Source organism: Vigna radiata, unplaced genomic scaffold (genome assembly GCF_000741045.1).
Source record: "Vigna radiata var. radiata cultivar VC1973A unplaced genomic scaffold, Vradiata_ver6 scaffold_149, whole genome shotgun sequence".
NCBI classification, from domain to species: domain Eukaryota; kingdom Viridiplantae; phylum Streptophyta; class Magnoliopsida; order Fabales; family Fabaceae; genus Vigna; species Vigna radiata.
In genome coordinates, this window is record NW_014542731.1 from 926,033 (window position 1) to 952,949 (window position 26,917).

The 26,917-nt window shown below is 32.4% G+C and overlaps 2 protein-coding genes across 2 annotated transcripts; both read left to right on the plus strand.

Moving 5' to 3' along the window:
• The first annotated feature begins 1,644 nt into the window (after window positions 1-1,644).
• Window positions 1,645-5,030, plus strand: LOC106780642 (ras-related protein RABA1f). The gene is made up of 2 exons (XM_014668938.2): window positions 1,645-2,149; window positions 4,186-5,030. The coding sequence occupies exons 1-2, from the start codon at window positions 1,929-1,931 to the stop codon at window positions 4,616-4,618; spliced, it is 654 nt and encodes a 217-aa protein (XP_014524424.1). The 5' UTR covers window positions 1,645-1,928; the 3' UTR covers window positions 4,619-5,030.
• A 7,371-nt stretch (window positions 5,031-12,401) lies between these two features.
• Window positions 12,402-22,741, plus strand: LOC106780644 (acyl-coenzyme A oxidase 3, peroxisomal). Its single transcript, XM_014668941.2, has 13 exons — window positions 12,402-12,947; window positions 14,396-14,513; window positions 14,619-14,726; window positions 14,859-15,031; window positions 15,118-15,217; window positions 15,330-15,404; window positions 15,526-15,656; window positions 15,973-16,108; window positions 16,186-16,305; window positions 19,776-19,922; window positions 20,009-20,113; window positions 20,194-20,295; window positions 22,235-22,741. Exons 1-13 carry the CDS (start codon window positions 12,484-12,486, stop codon window positions 22,478-22,480), a joined length of 2,025 nt encoding a protein of 674 aa, XP_014524427.1. The 5' UTR covers window positions 12,402-12,483; the 3' UTR covers window positions 22,481-22,741.
• Window positions 22,742-26,917: the final 4,176 nt, after the last annotated feature.

Here is a 26,917-nt window from a genome sequence, read left to right on the forward strand (position 1 = left end):
TCGATATTCAAAGCTTTTAAAGAAAAAAGGTTTATTATGTAATACAGATAGGTTTCATGTATTAAAAATAGTAATTTATGGTTTCTATTAAGTTACATTGTTATAAAGAAAAGAAATTGATGGGTTTGTGTATAATTATGCTCCTATGAAAAACATTTTAAAAAATTTGAGACAACTTATAATTTTATACTTTTTAAAATTATATTTGATTATTATATACCATATAATTTATTATTTTTAAAGTTAAGTTGCTTAAAGAGATAATTTTTTTAAATGATTTTGAAGTGTCGTCTAATCCAGTAGGAAAATTATTTCGAATAATCCAAAACAACAAGTGCTAAACATTTTCTGCTAGAGATATTACAGAACTAGTTTTCATGATTTTTTTTCTATAAATATTTATGAAAGCCAAAAAAAAATTATACTATATCTAACGAATAAATTAATTATAGTTAATAATTTTTTATATTATTTTTTATTCTTTAAACAATTTTTATAGATAAACTCACGATGACAGGGATTACCATTGCTTTAACATCTCTATTGTATATTAACCTGAAATCAAGTTTACTCTTAAATGGAAGTTGGATTAAGAAATTTACTTTAGAAATTACTCTGAACGTATGTTTGAAACAACATTTTAAAATTTAATTTAAATATATGAAATTTGGGAAACAAAAGTGACATTGAAGAAGCTGGATTCACATCAATGAACAGCAAAATTATTAATGATGAATGAGCATTGAAGAATGGAATTTAAATTCCAAGCTAACACTCCAACTACATTAGTAAAGTACAGTGACACTTTTTATTTATGTCACAAGGCTACCATGATTTCTAGCTCCACCAAATATTACTCTATTTTTGCTTCTAATAATTATATATGGTAAGCAAAATTCAAATATTACAAACAATGTTTCACAATTACACTTCTAACCTAATATTTTTCATGACCTATTTTGGGATTGTTTTTCCATGAGTACTAGTATCTTGACCCGTGTGAGATTTTTTAATTTATTTTTTAATAATAATAAATTTAAAAAATAATATTTACATAAATAAATTTAATATTTTTTAAATTTGTCCAAGATAATTATGGTCATCTCGTAAATTCAATAAGTTCGATAAGTATGGTTATCCCGTGAAATGATATTTTTGAAATTTAAAAGATAAAGTTAAAAAATTATTAATATACACTATTATAAAATGTAACATATTAAATAATGTATAAGTGAAAAAATATGGTGAAGAAATTTAGAAGAATAAAATTATAATTTAACCTAGATTATTTATAAATAAATAAAGAATATATGTACTTAAATTTTATAGTTTTTCTTTTACACAATTACCCAATTAAAAATTATAAAAAATAAGTTTACTAAATTTTAAAGTAATTATCCAAAAGTCATATCATTAATATCATCATATATATGAATAAGTTGATATTAAATTGTTTTAATTAACTTTGGATGAGTTAAAAAGCTTTTAAAATTACATTACATATTATTTAATCATAAATGAATATTTAAACTCTTAAATATTATATTAAACTCCAATTAGTTAAATCCACACAAAAATATAAAGTTAAATTTGAAGGTTTTTCCTTCATTTTCTCACTCCAAAAGAAAAAAATAATAATAAGATGTATGGATGAGGGTGAAAAAGGTAAATGGAAGCAAAGCCATTTTGATTGTTATGATCGTTTGATATCATTCATTCCATTCTTTCTTTGAATGCTTCTCCCTCCATACCCTTCTGCCATTACAACATCAACACCATCCTCTTTCTCTCTCTTCTTCATTTCCAATGCTGAAACTTGCAGGGTTCATAGACACTGACCCAATTGAATTCCCGCAAGAGAATTGAAGAAAAAACCATCAAGTGAGGATCTTTTGAAGGCACGGATCGTGTGAGAAGGAAGAGGGAAAATGGGTGCGTATAGAGCGGACGATGATTACGACTACTTGTTCAAGGTGGTGTTGATCGGAGACTCCGGCGTTGGGAAATCGAACCTCTTGTCTCGATTCACGAAGAACGAATTCAGTTTGGAATCTAAATCCACCATTGGCGTTGAATTCGCCACCCGTAGCATCCACGTCGACGACAAGATCGTAAAGGCGCAAATTTGGGACACCGCGGGCCAAGAAAGGTCACTGCTTTTTCTATTTTTGTCTTTTTAGACGTTTGGAAAGGGTTGGTTTCTTACGGTGAACGTAACCAAGATTTTAAAATTTCGTGAAAAAAAAACGCGTTTATGTTTAGTGGGTAATTATGTTTCGAAAGTGACTGCTCAAATTATTTTGGGACGGAACTATTTAATTTCATCTCATATCAGATTTCTATTTTCTTTTTTTTTTTTTGGATTTGAACGAGGGGAATGAAAATAAAGATGCAACAAAAGAAAGAAAGAGTCTGGAAAAGATCGTTTTTCTTTTGGCACATAAATATTGAATTTTTAGTATTTTTATTTTGGTTTTTCTTCAATTTAGATTTCTAACTTTTCCTTTTATTGTCTTCCACCCTAGCAAACATAGGGTATGGTTGGTTGTTTGATGATTGGGGCTGCATTGGGTGGACCATAGTTTTGTGGGGGTTTGATTAAAGTTTAATGTGTTTTGTTATTGTTTTTTTTAATAATGGTGTGTGATTTGATTTTGCAATGATGAATTATGTAGGTAACATGAGATTTTGTTTTTTTTTTGTGGTTGTGGGGTTCTTGCTTTTGATCTAACTTTTTTTATTTTTTGTATCTTTAAGTATGCAAGCATGAGATTATTCATTGAGCTTTTTGTTATAGTATGGAGAATTTTGCTATTTCATGCTATTTATGGTACTGTGGATGCGTATTCTGAAATTGTTGAAATCATGAAATTGATGAATCTGAAAAGTAATGAAATGGGTTTAAGATTGTTCTGTGGATGAATTATTGAAGAGTGGTCCAAAATTTAGAGTATAAATGTATGTGTGAAATAATGGATGAGTGTGAAAATGTCTATTGCTTCCAGATCCATTGATTCTTACAAAATCTTCATTTCTTTCTTTGATCTGACTCCTTTAAAGTGAGTAACTCATTTCAGAAGATAAAATAATATTAATTGTTTATCAGGAAAATTAAATGTTGATATTATTACATATGCATGCATAACAAATTATGTGCATGTTATCAACATTGAAAATGACTTACTTTACCATTGCTCCCTTCAGAAAAAGTCGACAGAACAACTTGACTTCTCAAGTTTGGCTTGCTTTATTTGGTTCATATGTCAGGCACTTTTTTGAAATGAAATGAGACTGAGATTTTTGTATGTGAGTGATTAAATCTAAAATATGACTGTTTCAAATTTTCTGAGAAATACTTAATGAGGTGGAATATGGTAGCTGTATGAAGTGTAATGTAGGACAAGGATAATTATTTCTATCTGGGAGTGTGATTTAATGTGATCCTTTGGTTAGGTTTTATTTGCCAATGAGAATGGTATACTATACATATGCACAAAATGGTGCAACACAGTAATAGTGGAAAGGAGCCAGTTTTGGCTGTACTAAATATAGCAACAACCACCAAACTTTGTCTCACAAGATGTATAGGAAGCCAATCCATTTTAGTCCCCAAAAGGTATAAGTAACTTCGAATTTGGATTCTCTGCTCTTTTTTATTGGCTGTCCTATGCTGTGTTTTTAAAATACATTGATGTTGATGTTTTAAAAATCTTTTTAATATACCAAAAGTAGTGTATTTTGACAGCAGAGGACAGTACAAAAAAACCTTGCAGAGAAACTGGATTCAAGAACGTCACCTTGGTCCTTCAAAGAAAATTAATGTCTAGTTCTTCAGTAACGAATAGTTACATTAATGCGGACCCTAAAGCAACATATGACATTAATTTAGTCTCTTAACTGTAGAAGTTAATATCAATTTAGTCTATTAACAGCAGAAAATGACATCAATCTAGCTCTGCAATGTATTTGATATCAGTTTTCGTGATTGAGAAGGGACTAACATGATGTCAAACTTAAAAGAAGCTGAAAGATTCAATGTTTTTTCAAGACACTTTTACAATGATTTTTTTTTTTTGTAACTTAGCTTTACTTTGAAGTCTACACTTGCAATGATTTTTGCCTATGAGGTGGTCATTCCATCATAATGCTGCACATATCAGGTCTGATTTTTGGTATTTCCCACAGATATCGTGCAATAACAAGCGCGTATTATCGAGGGGCCGTTGGAGCATTGCTTGTGTATGATGTTACCAGACATGTGACTTTTGAAAACGTGGAGAGATGGTTAAAGGAGCTTCGTGATCACACAGATGCAAACATTGTAATCATGCTGGTAGGGAACAAGGCGGATCTGCGCCACCTAAGAGCGGTGGCGACGGACGACGCGAAGGCATTCGCCGAGCGAGAAAACACATTCTTCATGGAAACATCTGCTCTTGAGTCGTTGAATGTTGACAATGCCTTCACAGAAGTGCTGACTCAGATATATCGTGTTGTTAGTAGGAAGACTCTTGAGATTGGAGATGACCCTGCAGCGTTACCTAAGGGCCAGACCATCAATGTTGGCTCCAAGGATGATGTCTCAGCTGTCAAAAAGGCTGGATGCTGCTCTGCATAATTTCGCAACCCTTTTGCACCACAATGCTATATCTATTTCTGCATGATTCAAGCAACCAAGTGAAAGCTTTTAATACTTACACTTATCTTTTTATGTAATTTCTCCCTCATATCTTGCCAAGTTTGTTGTTTTCTTTTTTCTCTCTTTTCTTTTCATGTAAGCATGGTTTGTTCATAGGAATGATGTCATGTTGCCCTTAGATATACACAGAATTTGCTGTTTTGTATTGAGTGAGAGCTACTTCTGGTTCTTAGATTGATTGATTGATTCAGAAGTTGTTACAATCTCATCATTCTTTCTCAGTTTCCATTCCACTGGAACAAGACAAAAACTTTGATAGATAGTTAGTGTTATTCAATTCTGAAAGAGTTATGGCTTCTTGATATGGCAGCATCTCATAGCAATTGCATTACTTGCACAACATAACAATACTAGTCTTTTCTCTTGTTGCCCTTTTCTTTCTGTTAATTTATTATTATTATTATTATTATTATTATTATTATTATTATTATTATTATTATTAGGGTTAAATATGTTTTTAGTTCTCTAACTATCAAGCGTTTTTGGGTTTAGTCTCTCTTTCAAAGTAAGGTACATTTTAGTTCTCCTTCTTAAGAAAACTTTAATTTTAGTCTTTCAAAACTAACACCGTTAACTTTTTGCTGACTTGGCTAACGTCTTGCCACATCTGATGATGCTAACGTTTGCCATGTTGTATATTTTAATGAAAAGTCAAAACCTAGTAGTGTGATGAAACTTCCAAGCTCCATTTTCAACACTTTTCATATCAAAATACATTACAAAAATAGAGATCTCTTGTGAACATCTCATTTAGCAACACAAATATTAAGTTAAACAATAAAATCAGAGAACAACTCATTCTTGAATTTCTTCATTTCAATTTAAACAAGTAAAAATCATGTTTAAATGAAATCAATGAATGAAACTTCCGGCAAGTCAAGTCGTCGTCGTCAACAGCTACGCCTCCATGGGAGCTTGCCACCTCTGCACCACTAAAATGCGATATCGAACATAAACTCCATTGAAGCCGCCACCACAACACCTTCGTTCTCATCCAAACTCCATGGACGCTAATCAAACACAGAAACAACAGCCCAATAGTGCCACCAGAAGCCTTTCGCGCACCATCTCCGCACACCACGCCACTATCCATGGCAACCTGCAGGAAATGGAAACCAAGGCAGAAACGCAGAAACAAAGTTCGCTCCAACCAATCGCGAACAACGGCCAAGGGAAATCCCAAATCGCGAGTGCTGCGACGAACCCTAAATTGTGAGTGTTGCGACGAACCCTTCGCGCCGTCACCACCATGTTCTTAGAAATAGGTCTTGTGCAGTGAGGGCATTGAATATTTTCCAAAAGCAAGGAGTGGTGAAGGGATGCACCCCGTAGAGTGGAGCGGGTTTGGTTAGAGAGTCAAGTTTGAGAATCAGAGATTTTCAATTTACAACGTGGCATGAAACATTGACACACCGTTAGCCAAGTCAGCGAAAAGTTAACGGTGTTAGTTTTGAAGGACTAAAATTAAAGTTTCTTTAAAGAGGAGGACTAAAATGTACCTTACTTTGTAAGAGGGACTAAAACCAAAAACCACTTGATAGTATAGAGACTAAAAGCATATTTAACCCTTATTATTATCATCATCATCATCATCATCATCATCATCATCTAAACTAGCATAAGGTACTGGTAAACAAAAAAATTACATCAAAACTTGTACAACACAATCAGAAGATGGAATAACTTATATAAAGTGATTAGCAGCGTTTGTTTCATTCTTCTCTGAAATCTGTGATGTCTCTCTCATGCCATATCTGGTGTATATTTTCTTTTTCACTTCTTATAGATCTCACCAAAATATTCTCTTTGATCTTTATTAAAAGCAATTTTCTAGAAATTTTATATAATTATTTTAGGCTTAATAGCATTGATGGTCTTAATTTTTGTTAGCTTTGTTTAAAATGTTCAATGTAGTCCTAAAGATTGTAATTTGTATTCAATTTAGTCCTTTTTGCAAAGGTTGTTTAAATGGTTAATGACCAACTGTCCAACTGTGCAATAAGTGAATGACATGTCATTTAACTATTGACCTGTCATGTCTGAAACATGACGCAGTCAATGAGGGGCTGCCACATGGTAGCCTATTCCCCACCCAAAAAATTAGGGTTTCAGAATGCAAGGGGGGAAGACGTCCTTATGCATGCGCCGCCAGAGGAAAATTGAAGCTTGCGATGGTCCAACTGACCATGGTGGGTCTGTCGGAGTTTCGCAAAAACGAGAGTGAACTCCTTTCTCACGACGCGGTAAGGGTTGCAGTGGCAGTGCCTTTGCGAAGGTTCAATCTCCAACGTTGTTGCGATGCGAGAAGCTCACCGTTCTTAGGCGGTTTTGCGGCAATAGGACTCGTGATTGAGGGTTTCGATTTGGGGGTTTTTGTTGTGTTATCTGGTTTTTGCAAATTGGAATATATGGTTTTAGTTTCAAAATTGTTTGGGGAATTTTTGTTTCTTCTCTGTTTTGCGAGTGGTTAGGGATTTTGTTCTTCCTTGCAAGTTTGGGTTTTATGAAGTGGGGGATGAGTGTTCAGATTGGGAATGTTAGGGTTTCTGAACTTGGAATTTTCTTTTAGAGTATGTATCTTATTTGTTCTTTGGAAGGATGTTGGTTCTAGTGATCATGATTAGGGGTGGTCCTTTCTTGATCTTTTTCTATGAATTTGTTTTTTCGTTTTGGGTTCATTTGATTCGCCGCGATAATGGGTTCTGTGGTGATTGTTGTTGGATGCACGGGTGGTGTCAATGAAGGTGCTGGTAGGTGGCCATGGGTGGTGTTTTTAGGTGGTTGCTGGACGGAGAAGATGATGGAGGTCTGAAGATGGTGGTTGGCTATGACCGTGGCGGTGGTGGTTAGGGTTAGGTGGTGACTAGGGTTTATGAGTTGGGGAAAATTAGGGTTTATGGAGATAGGAAATGATGATGACGTGTCAAGGATGATGTGTCATTGATTGTAGAACTGAACATTTGGCGCTTAACCATTTAAACAACATTTGCCTAAATTGAACATAAATTACAATCTTTAAAACTACATTAAACATTTTATAAAAATTAGCATCATTTCGAACAAAACATAAAAATTGAAACTATCGATACTATTAAGCCATTATTTTATAACATACTTTATACTTTCAATTATATATATTTTTTTTATTTTTTGTTTATTTTCTCTCGTTAAATATTTTTGGTATCTGTTTCAAAGTTTCTATTTTATGAGGAGATATATAATCGAAATTGTAATTTACTTATTTTTTCTATTCTTATGTCACGTATATTATCATGAAAATTAATATTTTTAATTAAAAGAAAAGATTATTCTTTTTATCGTTAAAGATAAAATAGGTAGGTTAATATTTTAAAAAAAAATTATAAATATCAATATCTTACTTATAATTTTTTAATCACAGGTTAATGGTGTCCTATAATAAGGTTTGGAAGAGTAGGGTTTTGCAATTAACTTATGCATTATAGAAACAATGGTATATATCATAATATTTCTAGAGCACAAAAATAAATTTTGTCAACAAATAAAATGAATGAGTTGAAGAGAAAAGAAGACTGTATGAATAGATTCAGGCCATTTTTCCTGGACCTCCATCTCTATAAATTTTTGTGTTCCTAAATCTGGAATAAATTATTTATTTTATCTAAAATAATACATTTCAAAATAAAAAGTAAAAAATACAATTTGGATCGTATATTTTAAAATATCATTTTTATATTTCAAAATAAGAATATATATTTCAGATTGTACATTCTAAAATACGGAATAAAAGTGTATTTTAAATTATATACTTCATAATACTAAATTATATTTTAAACTATAGAATTAAGAATAACAAATTTATGGAGGTGTGAGAAAACGTATATGAAGGTGAAAAAAGAAATTGTCATAAATGTAACATTCTAATCTATAGATAAGTCCAAATGACAAAGTTTAATCCAATACAACAAGGAGATCAATAAATATGAGGTCTCAGCATTTTTATTTTGCACTCCCAGAATTTCAATCTGTACCTACAAACTTTGAAATTCAAAATAAATTCTCCTAATTAAGATTTTTATTTTGAATTTTAAATTGTTTAATTAAAAGATATTGGGAATACATTTTAATATATATATATATATATATGTAGTTATTGACAACTAAGGGATCAATTATTTATTCAACACTTTGTATTCTTTCTCAAAAATTCAATAACTTGACCTATATTTGAGGAAGAATTTGAAAGACTATGAAATGCTTAGAAGAGTGAAGACTCGCTCAAACAAATTTACTTAATTAACAAAAAGATTAACTAAAATCATAGTTCCTCAATTTACTTTTTCACGACATAGCTTTACCAAAATATTCATCCTTTTAAATTTCTTTATAGAAGGTTCATTGTTTAGAAATATTTTTGTCGTGTGGAATTTCGCAATAACAACAGATAAAAACTCAACTTTGAAAGATATTAAAAACAATTATGCATAACAAATAACATATTTAGTAATTGAATTAATTAATCAAATTATACTGCTATAACGTTACAAAATCAATATTTCCTTATATAAAATATAATCTTGGTAAAATAATAGACACAAAAATATAAACTAATATAATACTTTATTTTTGTTGTTGTAATGTTCATATTGCAAACCATAAAAAATATTATCGTGAAAGTTTTACGCAGAAGCACGTCTTCTGCATTTTTTGACTTTCTATTCTTTTCAGATAACTTGTGATCGCAATTCAAACATCACTTAACCTAACCCTTAAGCATTACGTAACCAAATTGGAATAGAGTTTTCCTAAGAGTTGAATTCAGACTTATATTCATTTTTTTACGTAAACATTATTTTAAAATTGAATAATGGTATCATGACACTCTTTTACATTTATTTCATACGTAATAAAAAAGTCAAATAATTATAAAAATGTAAACTTTTATATTTTTTTTAAAAAGTAAAAAATAAATAAAGATAATATTAAATGAATGTAAAAAATTTAGATACGTGAAATAATATTTTTTTAAAAAAATATTAAACTAATTATAAATAAAAGATTTACAAGACAGAAACTTTTTTCAACAGACTACTTCGTAAAACATAATAATAAATATTTGTAAATATGATAAAATATTAACACTCAGTTTTTCCTTTTAAACCATTTAAAAAAAATCCAAAAATCACCCTTTGTCGAAAGAATAACCAACTGTTTTTTAAGTCAAATTTTGAGTCTTAATAAACTAAATTTTGAACCTAATTTTTATCCATGCTAAAAATATAGTTGAAATTTGGACCTAACTTTTATATTTTTCATTTTATAAAATATTTGCAAAATATTAATATGAATATAATAAATGTAAATAATTAATATAACATATTGTAGTGAACACAATTTAAAATAGGGTTAAATATGTTTTTACTCCTTGTATTTTGGGACGATTTTGGTTTTAGTCTCTCTTTCAAACTAAGGTACAATTTAGTCTTTCAACTTTAGAAAACTCTGGTTTTAGTCTTTTTTATCAAATTTTCTTAACTTTATTTGTTGTTTCAAACGCGTTTCTCAATTAACATTGAAGCAAAAATGTGTCAAACAGTGTAAACAATTCAAATGCTATAATGAAACATGCTTGAAACAGCAAATAAAGTTAAAAAAATTTGATAAAAAGGACTAAAACCAAAGTTTTCTAAAGTTGAAGGACTAAATTATACCTTAGCTTGAAAGAGAGACTAAAACCAAAATCGTCCCAAAGTATAGAGACTAAAAACATATTTAACCCTTTAATTATTATTACTTATTAGAAAAAAAGATGTAATCCAAATTATTTCTATAATAATTAAATTAATTATCTTCCACTTTTATGTCGTGTTATTGGTGTGAAATACTTATAAACTTCAATGTTGGTTAATCTTCGTCAAAAAAAAAATCTAAATGACCACTTTTAATAAAAGTTTTCCTTCTAGAATAGTAAAATGCATGAACTAGGTTAAATTATTATAAAACTTAATTAAAATTCAATAAAACTTATATGTTTTAATAAATTGAACAGATGGACCGGACAAATGACCTCCAGTAGTGAAGACTCCTAAAAATTGTTCCTAACCAAAATTACTAGTAAAAGTTGTTTAGTAGGTAATGAGCCATGATTGGACCGTGATTAGGATTTCACTAATCACAAGCCCATCTAGAAACTTATAAATAAATGTCAAAGATAAGGAGGTAGATGATTATATTTATTGTGAATTTAAGATTTTATTATGATCCCCAGTTTGATTAATCACTGACTTGAACATCAAAATGCCTTTGACAAGTATACTCGGACCGTTTGGAATGTAAACAAGAAAGGATCTTAACTAAAAATGATAAAAAATATATAAACAAACTTAAAATATGAAGGAATGTTTTGTGAAGATTCTCGACCCTGAAACAATTTTCATTATATCTTAACTAAATAAACAATTTCCTTAATATATTCATTTCAATTTATTAAAACATATAAGTTTTATTGAATTTTAATTAAGTTTTATAATAATTTAACCTAGTTCATGCATTTTACTATTCTAGAAGGAAAACTTTTATTAAAAGTGGTCATTTAGATTTTTTTTTTGACGAAGATTAACCAACATTGAAGTTTATAAGTATTTCACACCAATAACACGACATAAAAGTGGAAGATAATTAATTTAATTATTATAGAAATAATTTGGATTACATCTTTTTTTCTAATAAGTAATAATAATTAAAGGGTTAAATATGTTTTTAGTCTTTATACTTTGGGGCGATTTTGGTCAAACAGTGTAAACAATCCAAATGCTATAATGTAACGTGCTTGAAACAGCAAATAAAGTTTAAAAAATTTGGTAAAAATGACTAAAACCAGAGTTTTCTAAAGTTGAAAGACTAAATTGTACTATAGTTTGAAAGAGGGACTAAAACCAGAGTTTTCTAAAATTGAAGGACTAAATTGTACTATAGTTTGAAAGAGAGACTAAAACCAAAATCGCTTCAAAGTATAGAGACTAAAAACATATTTAAGCCATAATTAAATTAAGAAAATTGGAGTACAGTCTAAAATGTGCTACTATGATAAGATGAGAGAGAAATTAAATGGCCGTGAATAAATATTAAATTTTAAAGTGTGAACCTAACATAAAAATATAAAAATTAAAGATTAATTTGTTTGTTAAGAATATAAATTTTACTAAAAATTATAAAACGGAAAAGATATTTGTTTAAGACATGTTAAACAAAAATTTATGATTTTTAATAAATTTCAATTAATAGAAGAACCCGCATTTAGTTGTTGATTACCAAACATTCTGTATTACACATAACCAAAAAAATCAATAATGGATTGACGTAATAGAAAATATAGAGATAATAAATAAGTACAAACTAAGACTAAAGAAACATGATTTATGAAATAATTATTTTATATTTTTTAATTAAAATATGTTTATAGAAGAACTTTTTATAGGACCATTAGTAATAAAAAATATATTAAGTATAATTAAACAACTTATTAAAATTAAAATAAAAAAATTTAATTATTGATTAATTTTATTTAATAATTTTTCATTAATATCCTTAAAACATATATCTACGAAATAATTTAGCTTATGTAGTTGGAAAAAAATTAACCACATTTTCTAACACGACTTTTTAATACATTATATATATATATATATATATATATATATATATATATATATATAGAAAAGAGTCACACGTAATTTCTTTCTCATAGACTCACTGAGTTCTGGCTCGTCGTCAACTACCGTCCACCATTCCCCAGCTCTCTCGCCATGGATCACCGCGTCTCCCGCCGAACCGAGATCTTAACCAACCACCTCCTCCGTCGTGCACCGCCGCATTCATCCGTTATTCAGCCCCACCGCTGCCTGAGCTACTCCCCTCCCGAGCTCTCCAACGAATTCGCGTTCGACTTGCGGGAGATGCGGAGGTTAATGGACGGGCACAATCTGGAGGACCGCGATTGGCTCTTTTCCGTTATCGTGCAGAGCGCACTCTTCAACCGTCGCGAGCGCGGCGGCAGAATCTTCGTCTGCCCCGACTACAACCAGTCCATGGAGCAGCAGCGCGAAGCCACCTTGAGGCGCATCGAGTATCTTGTGGAGAGAGGGGTTTTCCGAGGGTGGCTCACTGGCGACGGCCCGGAGGAGGAGCTGAGGAAACTCGCGCTCCATGAGGTTATAGGGATGTATGATCACTCCCTTGCTGTTAAGCTTGGGGTTCACTACTTCCTCTGGTTGGTTATGTTTTCTCTTTTCTTTTTCTATCGTTTTCTTCTTGAGAGTAGTGGGAATTTGAATAAGAGCTTAATTTCTATGCAGTGGTAGTTTGAATAGTTTTATAATTTCAACTCATCTGAAACCATTGCTACGACAACCATCAGTTTGGACTTCTTTGTTAGTATTTTGGGAGAAGAAAGTCAAAATATTCATACGATTTCCTACATTTAGCTTTTGCATAAATTAATTTGCAGAAATAATTTTTATTAGCTTTCTAAAAGATTAATTTTAACATGCAAAAATTTATTTTACCGAGTTCAAAAAAATACAAGTTAGGTTTGTCATTTGGTAGCTATATAATTCAAGTTAGGCTTTTTATACACACACTGTTCAACACTTTGTTATTTGGATTTGATTGTTTGGTAGCTATATAATTCAAGTTAGGTATTGTTGGATGAATTGTGTAACATTTTGTAGTTGCTGGCACTAGTCTCTGAAAAGGCTGCAATATCCTAAAAAATCTACTAAATTTAGTAAGCGGTTCTAAAATTGAAAAAGTGATTACTAGAATTCCCTCTCTTCTCAGCTCTGTGTACAACACTCATTTTGGATGGGGGCTTCGAAATGCATGAAGCTGTTAAAATTCATTGAGTTGTTCCAAATACATTGTAAACTAAAGCTGTGCTGACAAGTAACCAACCAGCAATGATAGGGAGGATATACTAATGTCACGAATAATGCTGTATTGCATACTTGTAATGGTGGGACTGATGTGATTAACGGATTGCAAATCCTTTTCCAAACACTTTTAAGGAGCACAAACGTGATTTTTCCTTTTTCTTCGAGTTGGTAAAAGTTAGAAAACAATATCAAGTTGGTCCCTAAAGTACCTTTTTCAAGCTAATTGTTTTTTAAAATGATGGAAGCAGCAGTGATTAAACTTTTATGATTTGGTTTAGTTACACTTGTTCTATGTTTCAAACCAATTATGAAGGGTTATGTATATTTTAATATCTGACAAAGCTCACGCTACATGTTTCTACACTTTTCCTATAAGAGGTTGCTTTTCAATCAGAATTTTAAGTTTAAATATCACTATGTTCTTGACGAAGAAAACTTGATGGTCTTGCATTAGTGAGACCAAGCCTTGATTATGTATATTGTGTGTATTTTGTTTGGAGAGGGTTCTGAAGGTTGAATTCAAGTGTTCAAATTCTTCTTGTAAAGGAAAGCTTTTGACTTTTAGCACATACCTGGACTTTCTTCTAATGAACACGTCCTTTGCCAGACAAACTTCCAGGACCTATAGTGTAATGATATTCTGTGCCCTTTAAAGCACGCAAGCCCTTGGAGGAATTGAAACGTAAATAAATTAACTAGTTTAATTTCTCCTATTGTTTTTTTCTTATTTTTTTGGTGCGGCATTTTGGAAAAAAAGAACTGAATGATGGATAATGGATTTCAGGGGCGGGGCCGTGAAGTTTTTGGGAACCAAGCGCCATCATGACAAGTGGTTAAGTGCTACTGAAAACTATGACATGAAGGGTTGTTTTGCTATGTCTGAATTGGGCCATGGAAGTAATGTATGTGAAGGTTGCTACATTAGTTGTGTTAATTTGGTCCACAATTAATTTCTTATGATTTTTCCTTGTCACCTTTAATAATTCTTTCCGTACTAATTTTTACAGGTGCGAGGAATTGAAACAATCACTACTTATGATTCAAACACTGGAGAATTTGTAGTCAATACTCCATGTGAATCTGGTCAGAAGTATTGGATTGGTGGTGCAGCAAATGTAATGATTCTTTTTGTATAAATGATAATTATTTAAAAGCCTAGACATGATATGATTGGGTGCTCATATTTTTCTCCTGCTCCAACTTTGTATATATTAACCCTCTTTTTATTAACTTGTTCTCCTATCCAGCATGCTACACATACTATAGTCTTTTCACAGCTCTATATAAATGGAAGCAATCAAGGGGTGCATGCTTTCATTGCCCAAATCAGGGATTCAGATGGAAACATATGTCCTAACATTCGAATAGCCGATTGTGGTCACAAAATTGGTTTAAATGGTGTTGATAATGGCCGTATCTGGTAATATATGCATTTTCAAATAAGTGTCTGAAAAATGAATTTCATATAAGTGAATGATCTCAGAAACTCTGGATACGGATCCTCAGGTTTGATAATGTGAGGATACCACGGGAGAATTTGTTGAATTCTGTGGCTGATGTTTCCCCAACTGGTCAATATTTGAGTGCCATAAAAAATGTTGATCAGGTGATTTGCTTTTACAGAGAGATGATATTATCTTTGCTCTCCTTGTGGTCTTCTTTATTCCCTTTGAGAAGCTTGTTCACATATCTTTTGTTGTATGTTATTCTTGTGACAGAGGTTTGCTGCTTTCTTAGCCCCTCTAACCAGTGGTCGGGTTACTATTGCTGTTAGTGCTGTTTACATGTCTAAGGTAGTGAGACCATCTATATTTGTGGATTTCATGTTTGTCTATGTATTTTATTTTCTTTGTATTTAACTAACTCATTTAACATTTGATATCTTAACTTATCGTGTCATTTATTTGTCCTTAGATTAGCTTGGCCATTGCTATAAGATATGCATTGTCAAGGCGGGCATTCTCCATGACACCAGATGGGCCTGAAGTTTTACTGCTTGATTACCCTAGTCATCAACGGCGTCTGTTACCTTTACTTGCAAAGGTGTAAGTCCTCTAGTTACAGGCATTTTGATATCTATTTGATCAGACCTCAAAAATAAAAATGATTCCATTCTTTATGGGAAACTGAAGCTTAGGTTTTCCATTTTGAATATATTCCTCAATGTGAGTTGCCTTTTGTTTTTCTTACCAAAATGTTAAGACAATCTTTAAAAGTATGCTCAATATTACAGGACTAGTTAATTTTTACAAAAGTATAGTGGTCATTTTCGCGTATGGATACCCTAGTTTAACCAATTATTGAATATAAATAGACCAAGACAATACCTTATATGTTCATTTCTTTACTTTTTTGGTTCAGATATGCAATGAGTTTTTCTGCAAATGACCTCAAAATGATGTATGTTAAAAGAACACCGAAGTCAAACAAAGCAATTCATATTATTTCTAGTGCATACAAGGCTACTTTTACTTGGAATAATATGCGTACTCTCCAGGTAAGTTTTTCCTGGGGTTTGATAGGTAGTATTGTATGCTGTTTCCCTCTCTAAGGTTCTATTAATGCTTGAACTAGGAATGTCGGGAAGCCTGCGGAGGCCAAGGAGTTAAATCTGAAAATCGTGTTGGTCAATTTATGGGTGAATTTGATGTGCAATCGACATTTGAGGGGGACAACAATGTTCTGATGCAGCAGGTAAAATGAATATTCAGTTAAATATGAAATTTGATTAATAATCGAGCACAATAGTTTTTATTATCAAACCCAGGTAATACGATGAGCTGGTTTCATTGTGCAAATCATTAATTGGTTCCTAATAAGTTGTTTTTGTTTATTTTCATTTGACTTTTAAGCAGTGTAATAGTATGTTAGGAGTTGGAGGGTTTATGTGAAAAGGAATAGAAAGGGAGATGCCTAACTGTTTGGGCAGTTAGGAGGAGTGGGGTATTAGCATTGTATAAATAGCTAATTGAATAGTTGTGCAAAGCAATCAGTTGTTTTGTATAGAGTTGACAGGAATCCATTATTCCTGAAGGGGAGGTTATGCTCTCATAGTGACATACGCTGTATACTTTCTTTCAATACAATCGTTGATCATTCTTTCTTTTGTTTTGGGTGTGTTGTGTGCCTAATTGCTTGTGTGTGAGTGGGTTCTAGATAGAGAAACCTAACAATTTGGTCCGACCTGTCAGATACCAAATTGGGCACGTTAGCAAGAATGGATAAAGATAGGAAGGAAAGGTTGGAGGCGATAGAGATTACCATGGAGGGAATGAAAGCTGAATTAGCTGCGGTACGAAGGGATTTGCAGTAGATAATGAGGATCTTAGGAACGAACGCCAACAACGTGGAGGGCATTCTGACGATAGTTCGGTGAATGAAAATCCGCTTCGACATGTGGGGGAAACTGGAGGCAGAGGAGGTGGAGCATGTAATGACGATCAAAGACCGTGGTGGAAAAGGGTGGATTTGCCTAGATTTGAAGGAGTGGAGCCCTTGAGTTGGATCAATAGGGCAGAGAGGTTCTTTGAAATTCAGAAGGTGAACAAAGACGAAGAAAAAGTGGAACTGGCTTACGTTAGCATGGAGGGAAGTGCAGCGTACTGGTTCAAATTCTGGAAAGAAAAGGCCAAGAGCCGTTCTTGGGAGGGCCTGAAGACAACATTGATCAACTGGTGTTTGAGAGATTGGCGACACTGCGCCAAGAAGGGACGGTGGAGGAATTCGTTCGCGAATTCGAGATTTTGATGGGGCAGACCAGAGTGTACTAGAAGAACAAGTTTTGGGCTATTTTCTCGTCGGATTACGCGAGGACATCAAGGGACAAGTGAGGATCCAAGATCCTCATGAGTTGATGGTGGCCATGCGTGTCGCTCGCGACGTGGAGGACGTGATGTTATGCGTGAAGGGGGGCAACTGGAATGGGTTCAAGATTAACTAGTCTGGGTCGCGATTGACGGGGGTAGTGGTGCGATCAGAACCTCTTAGACCCACGATGAACCAGTCCAGAGGAGCTGAGAGTGTGGGGTCGACGCGGAGAGGAGTCGCAACCAATTCGACGGCAAGGATGAACACCGTGGGGGAAAACGATAACAGTGAAAGAATGGTGAGAAATGTTACATACCCAAAATTCCTTAAGAGGAAGGAGGAAGGCAGGTGTTTTTGATGTGGGGGGCCGTTTGCTCCTGGCCACCGCTGCGCCGAGAGAAGCTTGCGCGTGCTGCTGCTAGCGGAAGACGAGGAGGGAGACATTGGAGAAGAAGTAGTAGACCAGGAGGAGAAGCCCATGGAATTGTTAGTTTGCTTTGCGGAAGGGTTGACATCGCCCAAAACCTTGAAGCTGACAAGGAAGATCGGAGAACGAAGCGTGGTCGTACTCATAGATAGTGGTGCAAGCCACAACTACATCAATCAAAGGATGACGGAGGAGCTGAAACTTCCCATAACCGACACACCACCGTATCCGATGAGTCTAGGTGATGGGCATCGGAGGATGACTTGAGGGCGTTGCGAGAAGGTTAGAATCAATTTGGAAGAAGCTACCGTGGAGGAAGAATTTTATGTGTTCGATTTGGGCGGGGTCGATGTCATATTAGGTGTTGCATGGCTAGCTAAGTTGGGAGAAATAGTGATTAATTGGGGAGAGATGACCATTGTGTATTACCTAGAGGGTAAAAGGATTCAGATAAGATGCTTAGTGGAGAAGCAGGTGGATTGTGAGTAGCCTGATGATTTGACAGAATCACATAAAGTTAATTTAGAAGAGGTGCTGCAAGTGCACTATCGTGCACTTGGAGAGATGCAAGGCTTACCACCACCTCCTGATATAAAGCAACCTTACAAAATAAAGTTTGAGACTTGGAAATTGGGTTTGATCGAGAGGAAAAAAATTATGGCCAGAAGAGATCTTGAGATTGGAGGTGGGAGAACCAGGAACATCATGGTTGGTTCCTTTGTTTGTGGTTGCTAATATTGTTGTTTTTGTTATTTCCATGTACATCAATTATTGTCCCAAGAATAACCCTGGTTTCCAAGGTGGCTGTGTGGCCAAGTTCCATGGAAGGTTCTCTTTTGAACCTATGCAGGAGAATTTGTTGCTTGGTCTTTCTTCTTCAACATTGACCAAGATGGGAGCCCTTCAGTGTGATAATGTTGTTATCGGACAGCAAGGATGGAGACTTGTCATTTGCAATTGGTTACACGTTGGGATCATTCATTTCCTTGCTAGCATGTTGAGTCTGGTATTCATTGGGATTCTTCTGGAACAACAATTCGGGTTTGTGAGAATTGGAGTTATATACTTGGTGACTATCTAGGATCATCATGAGCTCAACCTTAGGGACAAGGTTATTGAAGAAGAGGAGTGTAATGTTAGGAGTTGGAGGGTTTATGTGAAAGAATAGAAAGGGGGATGCCTAACTGTTTGGGCAGTTAGGAGGAGCGGGGTATTAGCATTGTATAAATAGCTAATTGAATAGTTGTGCAAAGCAGTCAGTTGTTTTGTATAGAGTTGACAGGAATCCATTATTCCTGAGGGGGAGGTTATGCTCTCACATGACATAGGTTGTATACTTTCTTTCAATACAATCATTGATCATTCTTTCTTCTATTTTGGGTGTTATGTGCCTAATTGCTTGTGTGTGAGTGGGTTCTAGACAGAGGAACCTAACATAGTAATTAATATGAAATAGTTATACAAAATCCAACTTAGGATACTAAATGGGCCTTCATCAAAAGGCATTTAACTTTGGGTTGTTTGATTTCTAAAATTAGTACTTAGGCCTTTTGTTCCGATGTTAGAATTTTGATCCTTGTGACTTTTGATTTTTATTAATTGAGATTTCTCCAAAAAGGTATAGGTTAGTGTATCCTTTGTCAGGGACAATTTGTTTTTATTTCTTTATAGAGATATTTGATGAAACGTAACTTATTATGTTTAAAGAACTATTTTTGTTTTAATTGTGTAGTTGACTTTAGGCTTCTATAACCAACCGTTTTTCTTTTCTTTTAGGATAACCTTTTTCAATTAGACTTTCTAGCTATTACTTTTTGCATGCTCACTGGAAGACTTAAAAGTAGCATGAAAATTCGTGTGAAATTTAGGCTAGTTCTTTCCATTTTATTGAATGTGAATGAATTTTCACGTGTTCTTCATTACATTTCAGATTAGCAAGGCACTCTTTGCAGAATACGTAACATGTCATAAGCAAAACAAACCTTTCAGTGGTTTAGGATTAGAGCACATGAACAAACCTTTGCCTGCTATCCCATCTCACCTAACAACTCCAACCATTAGGAGCAGTGAATTTCAGGTAATCATTTGATTATGCCTGTTGAAATTTGGAGAAGCCATATAGAAGCATCTATCTGTTTCTTACATTGCCTCTCACTCACACAGATTGATCTGTTCCACCTAAGAGAGCGAGACCTATTGAGGCGCTTTGCTGAAGAGGTGGTAGAATACCAAGCTCGTGGAGAAAGTAAAGAGTCTGCTTTCATTCTAGTGAGGATTCTACCTGGTCCTTTTGTTTTTTCCTTCCATCTTTTCATTGTGTTTAAATTTGGAACACTTTTCTGTTCCAGAGTTATCAGCTAGCAGAAGACTTGGGCAGAGCTTTCTCGGAACGAGCAATACTGAAAACCTTCATTGATGTCGAGTCAACTTTACCAGCTTGTTCATTGAAGGTAAATTATATTACTGCTTGCTATAAAATAGTACTGGTAAAACGCTCTCTATAACGTGTTTTTTACTATTTATTTAAATCTGGAAGTCATTGATCCTGTCATGGCACTTGATCAAGGTTGAATGGTTTGTTTAACCGAGGTCCGGAATTGAACCTTTATTAATAAAATTCATTAAAAATACACAAAAGTAATGTTAAAGATGTATAATATCATAAATTTATGATTGTAGAAGCTAAAATAAAACAAATTCACAGGCTCTTAACATTAAAATATATATAAAAAAGTTTAAATAAAATAAGTGCATCATGCTCAAATTGAAATTTCAATAATATACTTCCAAGATTTATTAATAATAGCAAAATTATATCTAGAATAAAGAAATTGACTAATATTTAAGTTGATTTCTATTTTATAAGATTAAAACGTTAAAATTGTAATTTATTAAATTTTTTATTGAACCGGTTTGACCAATTTTTGGACCGGTTTTTCTGGTTTATGTATTACTTGCTTTGCACTAAATCAAACCGGATAAGAAACTAGTTCCTGGTTAAATCGGTCCGGCTCCAAACGCCGTGACATTCACTATTGGTTAAGTTGTGCTAGAAATTACAAAATCACTAGTTGGACTTGTTAAGACTTGGGATCCACACAATTTTTGTGATTTTTAGCAAGACCTTGTTTGGGTAAGTTTTTCTATTAAAATTCATTGAAAAAATAGATAAATTATTTTTTTAGCAAAATTTATTTCAAGTTAAAATTATTATTATTTTTTTTTTTGTAGGAATTAAGGAACGGTAACTTCTTCACAAGCTGATTTTAATAATACTTAAGTGAAATTTATTGGAGAGATGTTTATTTATAATTTTTTTTTGCATGAGTATTAATAGAAGGGTTAAATATGTTTTTGGTGTCTTAATTTTATGTGAAAATTGAAATTATTTTCTTTTTGAAACTTTGGTTCAATTTAGTCATTCAATTGTAGAAATAAGTGAATTTAGTTTTGTTAAGTTTTGTAGAAATAAGTTAATTAAATTTTGTTAAGTTTATATGATGTGTTTCGGTATGGAGACGAGTTACTTCTGACCTACACAATTTCTCCTCGAGATCTTCCAATCCTGGCTCTCTTTGGCTTAAGAATCCGGTCTATAATTTGTTACCGTCTGGTCGGTACTTGTCATAAATACTCCAACGCTCAAGTCAGTAAGAGGCAATATTAATGGTGTAATAAATGCTCAGAATCCCCCGTGCTCGCTACTTATAGGTTTTTATCATGGGCCGTGTTTAGTGATTTCTTAATCATGGCCCAATCTAGGTCCATTCTTAATAATCACAACTTATCTTAATTAACCATATCAATGTTTAACCTCTTAACGACCGTCCGGTCCTAGGTTTTACATGGTCAATGTGCTTTGCATGGTCGTCCAGCCGTTCCGGCTGATCTTAATTCTTATTGTTGGTGTGGCTTTTGGAGTGATTTCTTTGGTTCGTCCGGTTCACCCGGTCGACCAGTACATGATGTTTCAATTGTCTTTCATGATAACGTTTGAGTAGTTTACACTGATTGACATATGTTAGTTGAGAAACGTGTTTGAAACATCTAATGAATTTAACAAAATTTAGTTAAAAGAAATAAATTCAATAATTCTAAAGATAAAGGACTAAATTGATCCAAAATTTAAAAAAAAAAGGATTAATTTTAATTGTCACGAAAAATAAAGGAATCAAAAATATATTTAATCTATTGTTAGCGTAACTTTTCTGAATAGAACTCAAACTTTAGTATTCAATACAGTATATTCTAAAGGGTGTGTTGTGGAGACTATGTTAGCATTTTTGTACTGCTACAGCGCCATGTGTTTCTTGTGCAATTATTTGTAGGGTAAAAATGTGTAACATATCCATTAATAGATCTCTTTACTTTTATTTGTCTTCTGTGTAGAATGTGTTGGGTCTATTGAGATCGTTGTATGCTGTGATAAGTGTGGATGAAGATGCTTCCTTTCTTCGATATGGATACTTGTCAAAAGAGAATGCTTATGCAGTGAGGAAAGAAGTGCCAAAACTATGCGCTGAACTTCGACCACATGCACTTGCCTTGGTCAGTTCCTTTGGTATTCCTGATGCTTTTCTGAGCCCTATTGCATATAACTGGCTTGATTCAAATTCTTGGTCTTCTCAACTTTAGCAAGCTTATGCAAATCTCTGCATTTGAAATAGTGTCTTTGTTGCATGTTATTGGGTGAATAAAACGTTAAAGAACAAAATAAAAAGTTGGTATATGAGGGAAACCAAGGCCAGATCATTCGGATTGAGTTTCATCAATTATTTCTGTACCATTTAGTAAATAGCAGTTAAGTTATTTGAATCCGATAAATGTACCTCAATTACATCTTTATATTTTGTTGAATAAGAAATTCCAATGCCTAATATTTCTTATTAAAGTACCTTTAAATTCTTGAACATGAATTCGTTTATTCTTGTCTTGACATCCGTTGAGTTAAAGTTAGTTTATGTTACTGTTGATGTGGTCTGTATTTATGTTTACGCAGGCATCAGTTTTTTCATATGTTTACACAGGCTACCTAACCAACACAAATTGTACAAAGAAACCTTATTTTTGCTTTGAAGAGGAGTGAAACATTAAATAAAGGAATAGGAGGAATAAATACTGAAGGAAAACAGAAGTAGAAAAGATACGCTTATGAGATAAATAGAAATTAATAAGAAAAAAGTGGAATAATTATTTTGGAAATCTTTCTTCAACTGACATGCATAACTAATATAAAGGAGGTAAATGGTGATTAAGAATTTAAAAAAAAAAGTAATTGTGATTGGGAAATGCGTTTTATGATTTTTTGAGTTATTTATTTATTTTTTAAATACTATTCTTGGGATACTGATTAACAAAAGTCTAAAAGTTAAAAAAAAATATTACTAATAAGAGATGTTGAGGAATTTTCTTTAAGCTAAAACTCAATAGCGACTTCAATAATAAGGTTTAAAAAGTGATGTAACACAAGAAATTTAATGAGTAAATTCACACCAAAAGTTAGTCATTTCATAAAAGGACATTTGACTGCCAACGAAACCTACGTATAATAACAAAAGCCGACTAATAAAGCATACAAAATAAAATAAAAATGTGTTGGAATAAACTTAAATATTAAAGTTTTATCAATTATTTTGTTTAAATCTTATTTTATTAGTTTTCGGTCAAGTAATATTTGATTTGATAGAGATAAAATAGGAATGGGTAGTTGTAATTTTCTGTTTATCTAAGTAGAATATTATTTTATGATAAAATAAGCAAATTTTATTTTTAAGTAAGTTGATATTTTATTGTCAGTTTTTATTATTTGTACTTAGCCTAAGGTTCGATTTGCACCTATTTAAAGATTACCAAGATTTAATAAAAATTATCCACAATGGATTGAAGAGTAAAATAGATTTAATAAAAATTTTCCACAATTATTATTGGTGTGAGTCACTGTTTTTTAGCATCTCTTCCTTGATAGATCCAACAGCACGGAATTATATATATATATATATATATATATATATATATATTTATTTATTTATTTATTTATTCATTTATATGTATGTATTGGAAACTTGGTGTTTCTAAAATCTTGAATATATTAACAAATTCATGTCTATGTATTCATTTACTTCATACTTAATTTGTCAAAGTACTTGTTAAATGTAATTGTTAAAATTATAGGAAACATAATTAACATGAAAGTTTCTCTATTGCATCTAGTAATAAAATGTAATGAAAAAACACAATTATTTACTCCAAAATCTTTGTTGTTTTACTGTAATCACAAATATATCTATCTCAACCTTAATAATATTGTCGAAATTTCAGTTATATTTTTGCCTTTTGTGTCAATAACTGGTTGAATAAGTTGAATTAAGTTCAACACAAATAAATACAAAACATCAATTCAACATGTACACATTTCCTAGTAGTTTGTAGATTTTATAATTTACTCTAAAGAATAAATATATAATTTAATTCCTGTAATTTTTATAACTTAGTCCATGTAATCTAAACAATTTAAAAACTTAAATAATTTATTTCCTTTAATTTTAAACAATTTAAATTATTTTCTCACGGAAACTAAACTATTATTTTAAACAATTTAAAATTCTTAATTCTACGAAAGTAAAATTAATTTAATTCATCTAGTTTTAAACATTTTATTTAATTTATGAAATAAATTAAACAATGTAGTTTAATTTTGGAAAATAACACGCATGCCATGGTCAACCATTAAAATCAATTAATAAGTGAAGATGTTACTGAAAAGAAAGGTAGCGAACAGAGTTTGGGAGAAAAGAAAGGTACCGAACAGAGTTTGGGCGAAAAGAAAGGTTACGAACACAGAGTTTGAGAGAAAAGAAAGAGAATAAACGTGTTATTATTATTCATTTCTACGATGGATATTCCTCGTTTCTATAATACAGGTAATACTATTAAAAAAACATAAATAGAGTAAATATAAGATATTGTTAAAAAACAATACAATAACATCTACTAATATCAAATAATATGAAAAGTTTACGTTTTCTTAATTAACATAAAATATAGTATATTTAATATTCCTTTTTAAGGTGATGCATATAATCCTATGTATCAAATTTATTATAAATATAATTAATTCTTGGTTATTTAAAGATTTAGTGAAAATATATGTTAAGTAACTAATTATTTGACCTAACGAATTCGATCTTGATTACAATCTTCTATAGAATGAAATGATATCTTAATGTGTTTGGTTATTTCATGAAAGACAGGATTAAAACTGATATGAAGAGTCGCCTGATTGTCATGTATAAGTGTTAGTTGAGTAACATCTTCAAATTTTAACTCTTTAAGCAATTGCTTAAGTCAAACAAGTTCACAAGTGATTAAAGTCATAGCTCAATATTATGCTTTTACACTAGATTTTGCCGCAACACTTTATTTTTTGCTCTTCAAAAAAATTAAGTCACTGCCAATGAAGAAACAATACCCGAAATAACTTTTGAATGATTATGGGAACCATATAACAAACCTTTTCCAGAAGATCCTTTAATGTACTTTAATATATGAATGATCATCATATAAAGAATTGAGAAATTGACTCACAACACTAACTGCTTAAGAAATGTTCAAAATGAGTAACTGTTACATAATTTAATATCCCAAACAATCTTCTATATTGCTCAAGATTTGAAATAGGCTCCTCTTAATTTAGTAGGGGTTTAGTATTAGGATCAGTGTGTAAATAGGTTTTAAATTCATCAACCTAATTTTGTCCAAAACATCTAATGCATACTTTCTTATAGATATTACAATACCATTGTTGGATTGTGCTACCTCAAACCTAAGAAGTATCTAAGTTTTCAAAAATCCTTGGTCTGAAAATAATGACAAAAGTGTTGTTCCATTTGGGAGATGCCATGGTGGTCACTGCCGTAAGAACCATTTCACCAACATACACTGTCAAATAGACACATCCAACACTTGGGTAAGGTTAAAAGACTGAATGATTAGTCTCACTTCGAGTGATGCCAAATTGTTGAACCATGTTGCTAAATTTGCCAAGCCAGGCCCTAGGAGACTGTTTTAGGTTATATCATGATTTGCAAAGACAACATACCGATCTAGAAGACTCCATCTGAACAACAAATTTGGAAGATTGCTCCATATAAATTTCTTCTTGCAAATCTCCATTGAGGAAAACATTTTTAACATCTAGTTGATAAAGAGACCATTGTTGAAAAGTAGCCATGGCCAGAAATAAATAAACAAAAACCATTTTTTCCACCAGAGAAAACATATCTCCATAATCCAATCCAAAAATTTGTGTGTAGCCTTTGGCTACAAGTTGAGCTTTTAGGCGATGAATATTACCATTAGGGCTAACTTTGATAAAAAAACCCCACCTGCAACCAACAATAGACTTCCCAACAGTTATGGGATGAGCTCCCAACTTCCACGATCCTAAAAAGCACACAATTAATCTAGCACGACCTAACACCAACTAGGATGGGCTAAGGCATTACTGATAGATTTAGGGATGGACATAGAAACGAGGATTCTATGGATCTTTTGAAACGAGGATCTTGCGAGACAAGGCAACTTATGGTGATAAGTCTGGTCCCAGATCACAAAGAATCAATATGCATGTTGATAGATTTACAAGATTTCTCAATGAAAAGAAAAGTCAAAGGAGTCAAAATAATAACAAAAAGACTATATCTGAAAATGATCTTATTATGATGGCAAAATCTGACCCTGCAGAAACGAATCTGAAACAAGGAACAAAAAGCTCCATGTGATACCTGGACAATGGATGCTCAAGACACATGATAGGGGATCCTACCAAATTTTCAAGCATTTTTTTACAAGACTTCTAGTCATGTTACATACGGTGACAACAACAAAGGGAAGATCATCAGTATAGGTAAAATCAAAATTCCCTCTTCTTATGAGATTAGAAATGTACTTCTTGTTGAAGGGTTAAAGCACAATCTACTAAGCATCAGTCAGCTGTGTGATAGAGGATTAAAGATCACTTTTGAACAGAAGTATTGTCTGATATATGTGTCTCATTTGTCTTCAAATTTGGTT